Raw genomic sequence first — 7,203 nt, forward strand, 5'->3', positions numbered from 1 at the left:
TGTAAAAATGTCTCACACAAAATTATCAATATCTTATCAAAATCTTATTGAGACATGTACACACTCTTTATGATGTTTAATTTACTCATATATCATAGACACTAATGAACTACTAGACCCTTATGATTAAACATTCCTTAACTTTAATATTCTTATATATATATTATTAAAAACAAGCTCAACATACGTTACATTCAGAATTTTCACATTGCATCAATTTTTGTTCCAAAAACTCCACGAATAATTTATACTACTTAAAAAAAATTCTTCCACATAAAATAGATTCATGTTACAACTCTACGAATGATTGAACATTTTAGTAAACCAATGAAACTAATTTTTACAATATTTACAACTAATCATCTATGCCTAAACACAATTTGATTTCGATACAAGATTACTACAAAATTTCAATAAATTGCCTCGTTAAAGAAAACAAGAAATCAGATATTAACTCTCCTTAATTTTTAAAATATTTAACTTTAACCCAACTTAATAAACGTGAAAACGATAATTCACATAAAAATAATAAACAATGAGTAAATTTAATAAAAATATTTGTAAATATATAATTATATTAAGTTTTTAATCAAATTAGAGATATATATTAAATATTAAAGTTTAGATATTTTTATTACTATAATATTTAATGAAATTGATTTTTATTAAAGATAAATAAGGGAGTGGCAAAAGAGTAAAAAAGTAAGTGCATTTGGTGAAGTGCTTTTACAATTTTGGGCTATATAATAAGATCCAAAAGGATCTTTCATCACACTCTCAAATCAAACTTGCAACTAGTCTCTCTCTCTCTTTAAAAGTCTGTTCTTCTTCTTCTTTAAAAGCACTTGAATTCAACATTTCTCTCTCTCTCTCTAAGTTGTTACACGTTGCGACTGAAAGCTCAAACCAACTGTAACGCATCTCTCTTTATACTCTCTATTCTTTTGTGTATATGTAACTTTTCAATTCATCTTCAAATTCAATGTTTAGACTGTTCCTTCATCTAATTTGGTTGATAGATATTCTGAAATTATTTGATTCCTGTATTCTCTTTGTCTTAAGTTTATTCCTCCCTCCAATCCAAGAATATATTCTAGATTTGATAATGAACGGTTCACGAAATCTCCTCCTATTTTCTTCTCTGTTTGATTGATTGGTGGAAATTAGTATTTAATAGGTTTCTATATTCCATCTTCGTTGACTCTGTTCAACGAACAGCTCACCTGATGATGCCTTTTTCTTATTCTTCTAATTTTTTTATAGATTAAAGTCACTTTATCATTTTGAAATTTTGACTTCATGCAGGAAATCTAGTTATTAAAGCTAGATTGTGTGAGAGAGTAGAGGATGTTGGAGAAGAAAATGGTTGATGATTTCGATTCTGAAGAATTCATACAGGAATTCGATCTTCTAACTAAGGATGCTGAGAGAGTACAGAAGGAAACTCTGAAGAAGATCTTGGAGGATAATCGCGATACTGAATACTTACAGAAATGGAGAATGGAAAACACCGATCCAGAGACTTACAGAAATTGCGTCCCTCTTGTTACTCATAACGATTTGGAACCCTATATTTTGAGAATCGTTGACGGTGAAACTACTCCTATCCTGACAAATAAACCGATTACAACAATCTCTCTAAGGTTCTTTCTAATCTAATCTAATCTAATTTCTTCACTCTGTTCACAGATTAGGGCAATTCTAAGATCTTAGATCTCTTTTTCTTTTGTTTTTTTTGGTTTACAGTTCTGGCACTACTCAAGGCAGGCCTAAATTTGTTCCATTTAACGATGAATTAGTGGATACCACCATGCAAATATACAAGACTTCTTTCTCATTCCGTAACAGGTATGAATAATTGCGATTTGTTCTTTATTATCATACATAAAGTCATCACAGTTTGGATGGATGGCTGAGGATATCTGAAAAATTTTCAGGCTGTTTCCGGTTCGAAATGGAAAGGCATTACAATTTATCTACAGCAGCAAGCAATTTAAAACGAAAGGAGGATTAGCAGCAGGAACAGCCACAACAAATGTATATCGAAGCCCCCAATTCAAAAACACGATGAATTCTATGCAAACACCATGTTGCAGCCCAGATGAGGTTATATTCGGTCCAGATTTTCACCAATCCTTGTACTGTCATCTCCTCTGTGCTCTCATTAACCGTGACGAAATTCAAGTAATATCATCCACATTCGCGCACAGCATTGTTCATGCATTCAGAACATTCGAGCAGGTTTGGGAAGATCTATGTACTGACATTCGAGATGGAGTCCTCAACAGTCGAATAACTGCCCCGTCGATCCGAACAGCTATGGCGAAACTGCTCGAACCGAATCCTGAATTGGCGGAAATGATCAAGAACAAGTGTTTGAGTTTAACTGATTGGTATCGTTTGATTCCTGAACTGTTTCCAAATGCTATGTATGTTTATGGGATCATGACTGGTTCGATGGAACCTTATTTGAAGAAACTTAGACATTATGCTGGAGATCTTCCGTTGCTGAGTTCTGATTATGGATCTTCTGAAGGATGGATTGGAGCTAATGTGAATCCAAATTTGCCTCCTGAACGGTCAACTTATGCTGTTCTTCCTAATATCGGTTACTTTGAATTTATTCCACTCAAGGAGAGTGCTGTCGATGTGAAGAAGCAAGAAGATGAAAGCTTCTTATGTGTTGAACCGAAGCCAGTGGGTCTTACTGATGTTAAGGTTGGCGAAGAGTACGAGATTGTTGTCACCAATTTCGCAGGTAATGCCTGTTTAAAATTGACAAATGTTTGAATGCGAATATGATTACAAAACAAACTTTTCAAATAAGCTACATTATTGATCTATGATGAATTATTTGTACAGGTTTATACAGGTATAGGTTAGGAGACGTGGTAAAAGTGATGGGATTTTACAATTCGACACCAGAACTACAATTCGTTTGCAGGAGAAACCTAGTACTAAACATAAACATAGACAAGAACACGGAAAAGGATCTACAGCTAGCAGTGGAAGCAGCCGGAAAACTAGCTGCAAAGGAAAGGATAGAAGTGGTGGATTTCACAAGCATAGTTGACATGTCAACTGATCCTGGTCACTATGTTATCTTCTGGGAATTAAATAACGAGATAATCAATAAATATAACATAGATGACGATAATAATGATGAAGGGATTAGTCGTCTTTTGAGCGAGTGTTGCAACTGTCTTGACAAATCGTTCGTGGATGCTGGATACGTGAGCTCGAGGAAGGTTCGAGCGATAGGACCGTTGGAGCTTCGGGTAGTGAAGAGGGGAACATTTCAGAAGATTCTAGATCATTTTATTGGACAGGGATCTGCGTTTAGTCAGTATAAGACTCCCAGGTGCGTAGGACCTTCTAATGTGCATGTTCTTCAGATCTTGTCGAACAATGTTGTCGAGAAATACTTCAGCACCGCGTTTGGATGATGTTGATGGTGTTGTTGTTTTGAATAATTAGGATCCGGGTTTTAAGTAATGTTTTGTGACAGAACCAAAACAGACCTGAAGGGTTAGATTTATGTGGGTCAAGAGTTTTTATATTTGCTTATTGTTACTTTTATATTATTAATGTATTTCACATGTAGCTTTAAGCTTTAAGCTTACTAAAAATGTCCCTTTTCAAGTCAGATGAAGACACTTAAGAAGAAAGAAAAAAAAAAGTGTTTGTAATGTTGGGGATAGATTGATCTTTATGGAATTGTAGTTTTGCAACCTTTTTTTATAAAAAAACTGTTTACTAGGGCTCAAAATCTCGTAGAAAACTAAAACTTTGAGAAGTCAAAATTTTAATTCTTAAATGTAAGGAATGAGTTCTTTATTGACACTCTTATAGTTTGATTTTTTAAATTATCTTATCGTTTTAGATAACTCAATAATAATGTATAACATTCTATGAATTAAAATTGTGACCACCTTGGAAAGCAATTTGAAAATATTGGATAAAAACTTTCGGTTGAAGTTAAGCAGATTTCTAAACTTCCAAACATTAATATTACCTTAGAAGATTGAGTTACTAATCTCAATATAAAATTTCAGCTCAATTAGACTTTATTTGATAGTTTAATTCAAGAAGATAAATTGATTATCTTGTTTTTTTTTTCTTAACCTGAGATTAAAATATTTGTTTTTTTTTATAATTAAAAAAAATTAACATGACACTCTACCGTTATTGTCTCACTTCCATTAAAAAAATAGTTTTTCTTTTAATTGAAAACTCAAAAACTAACCAATGTAAACTTATCTCGGAAATTTGACGAAATGACCCTAATAACGGGTCTAATTCGAAAATGACCCACGTTACATAAACCTTGAAAAATGGGACTTTCGTCATACGAAATGTCCGTCTTGCCCCTATCGCGCTCCATTACCGCTCATTAATGCGTATTACCATATCCGCGTTTCATTTAAAACGCGTGAGTTGTTTATACGCGTATTACATAAAACACGAATATTGTAAAATACGTATAATTTTTTATGCATTTTACAATATCAGCTTTTATGCAATATGCGTATAATTAACTCACGCATATTGCATGAAACGCGGATATTATAAAATGTGTATTTCATAGTATATAAAGCTTAATTTGTCCTCATTTTAAAAAAAAAAGTCTTTCCATTCACGACTCTCTCTCTCCAACCCTAAAAACCTTATCCTTCCCTCCCACTCCCTTTGCCACGATCACGACCAGCAGTTGAAAACCACGACCTCTCTGTTTGAAGACCCACGACTCTTCGTTCTCAAATGGGTATGTTTATTTTATGTTATTCGATTTGATGATTTCTTAGTTAGTGATTATGAACACTAGGTTATAGTATAGCTAAGTTATATTCTTAGTTAGTGATTCGATAACTCCTGCATGTGAATGAATACTATGTTATGAACAAAGACAAATGTCACTCACGTGTGTTGTTGCTCACTCACGCGTATTGTTGCTTACTCACGCGTATTGCTCACTAAGGAGAAGTTTCCTACTAGATTTAATGGAAATACGCCAAGAATTGTCCACAAGTTTGCTTCAATGGACTTATTGGATAGGGGGCTCCTATCCATTAGATCCATTGCAACAAACTTCTAGGATAGTTGCTGCATTGAATTTCCATAATACCCTAGCAGGAAACTTCTCCTCGGTTATGGTTGACGCCATCTTCAAAAAGCAACAACAGAAGTAAGTAAAAATCGTGAGTGAAGCAACAACAAAACATTACAATAAGCGTATAATTACGTTGAAATATTTTCAATTTGTAACTAAGTAATTTTTTACTTTGATGGAGAGTGGAAAATTACGGATTGTCTTAATCATTTTGTTCCAAAGTATCCTAGAGGTTTGAATGTTCCCCTAAATTCTACATATGTCGAATTAGTTGATATGATCTATTATACTACTAATGTTGATAAATCTAGATATGATTTATTGCTTTAAACAAGTATAATACTACGGATATGGATGACAAATTTTCTTATATAACCGATATCAAACAAGATATGGATGTGAACTTCTTTTTACATGAAATGTTTTTATCACACCACCATCGCACTACATTGTGTGTATCTTTAGTAGAGAATTCACTATTTAGAAACTCAACTCAAGAAAGTGTAGTGGTTCCAGAAATTGATGATCCTAACGTATTCCCGAAGTTTCAGTAGCAGGAGGTTGTCTTTGAAACTCAAAATGACATTGAAGAAGAACCATGTTTGCGTCTGAATGAGGGGGTTGATGATTGAGTTCCTATTACCCAACCAAACAGTGCTTGGGTTGCTAATATTAATCCAAGCAGTGATTGGGTTACTAGGACCCAACCAAGCTGTAGTGATTGGGTTGCTAGTAACATACCAAGCAGTGAAAATCCGATACATGAGGCATTAACTTGCAAAATCGTATTGGAAGTTAGTACATTGTTTGAGAATAAAAGAGAACTTCAACTGAGGTTACATAGATATGCGATGACTAATCATTTTGAATTCAAAGTGGAGAAATGAAAAAAAGAACTTTGGTATGTGAAATGTTTGGATCAGAATTGCAAGTGGAGATTGCGTGTTGTGAAAGAAAAATCCTCGGAGATGTTTGAGATTAAGAAATTTGTAAAAGATCATACATGTTCAATTGTGATGAGACAAGAGAATGAAAGACAAACACCATCATGTGTTATTGGGGAATGCATGAAGAACAAGTACATGGACCATCACCATGACCGCATGCCTAAGAAAATAATGGAAGACATGCATAAAAGTTATGGAATAAAGATGAGTTATAATAAGGCTTAGAGGTTCAGGGAAAAGATCCTAATGACAGTGCAAGGAACTGTAAATGATTCCTATGGTAAATTGCCATCATACATGTACATGTTGGAGATGAATAATCCGAGTACCATAATAGACATCCAGACGGATGAGCTCAGCCATTTCAGGTATATGTTAATGTCCATAGGCATCTCAATTAGGGGTTTTAGAAGCTGTTGCTGTCCTGTATTATGCGTCGATGCCAATTTTCTTAAGCACGAGGTTGAAGGTCAACTATTGGTGACTATAACATTGAATGCAAATGAACAACTATATCCTGTTGCTTTTGGCGTCGTTGATTTAGAGAATAATAACTAATGGATAGTCTCAAATCTCATATTTGTATCCGATAGACACCCAAGTATTGTCAATTCATTGTGCTCAGTTTTTCCAGAAGCATGTCACGGTGCATGCAAATACCATCTCAAGATGAATATTATGACCAAATTTAAAATTGATCACTGCCACACAGAGTTTGATTTGGCTACTCGTGCATACACCATCTCAATATTTAATCGTCATTTTAACAAGATCAAGATTAAGGGCCCTCGTATTACTGTCTATTTAGGATGGAGAGATGGAGTCGTGCATTTTCCCCCAGTAAACGATACAATCAAATGACAAGCAATTATGCCTAGAGCTTTAATAGTTAGAGTAGGAATGCTAGAAAATATCTCATAACAACCTTAGCTGACTATTTAATATTCACAATACAAGAATAATTTCATAATAGAAGAGAAAAAACATTCAATCACATAGAACGTTTATCTCAAAATTATGAAAAGTTATTACGTGAGCAAGCTGAGAAGGGCAAATTATATTAACGTCAATCCACTTAACCGATTCGAGTTTTATGTGCATCATGAAGAATCTGATTTTAAAGTTGACTTCAAAGAATGACTTGTA

General features: G+C 33.9%; 1 protein-coding gene across 2 annotated transcripts; it reads left to right on the top strand.

Annotated features, from left to right (window-relative positions):
- Positions 1 to 788: 788 nt before the first annotated feature.
- Positions 789 to 3,614, top strand: LOC124918932 (jasmonoyl--L-amino acid synthetase JAR4-like). 2 transcript variants are annotated; one of them, XM_047459006.1, is made up of 5 exons: positions 789 to 912; positions 1,306 to 1,643; positions 1,747 to 1,848; positions 1,938 to 2,758; positions 2,863 to 3,614. In XM_047459006.1, the coding sequence occupies exons 2-5, from the start codon at positions 1,348 to 1,350 to the stop codon at positions 3,444 to 3,446; spliced, it is 1,803 nt and encodes a 600-aa protein (XP_047314962.1). In that variant the 5' UTR covers positions 789 to 912; positions 1,306 to 1,347; the 3' UTR covers positions 3,447 to 3,614. The 2 variants fall into 2 exon arrangements, with proteins under 2 accessions (XP_047314962.1, XP_047314963.1); XM_047459007.1 differs by having other exon boundaries at positions 831 to 936.
- Positions 3,615 to 7,203: the final 3,589 nt, after the last annotated feature.

Source organism: Impatiens glandulifera, chromosome 1 (genome assembly GCF_907164915.1).
Source record: "Impatiens glandulifera chromosome 1, dImpGla2.1, whole genome shotgun sequence".
Taxonomy (NCBI): domain Eukaryota; kingdom Viridiplantae; phylum Streptophyta; class Magnoliopsida; order Ericales; family Balsaminaceae; genus Impatiens; species Impatiens glandulifera.

Excerpts from the sequence above, each read along its gene's own strand:
- LOC124918932 (XM_047459006.1), top strand. The coding sequence starts at position 1,348 with ATGTTGGAGAAGAAAATGGTTGATGATTTCGATTCTGAAGAATTCATA. Across the intron at positions 1,849-1,937 it reads TCTTTCTCATTCCGTAACAG|GCTGTTTCCGGTTCGAAATG; the intron begins GTATGAATAATT and ends AAAAATTTTCAG. Across the intron at positions 2,759-2,862 it reads TGTTGTCACCAATTTCGCAG|GTTTATACAGGTATAGGTTA; the intron begins GTAATGCCTGTT and ends TTATTTGTACAG.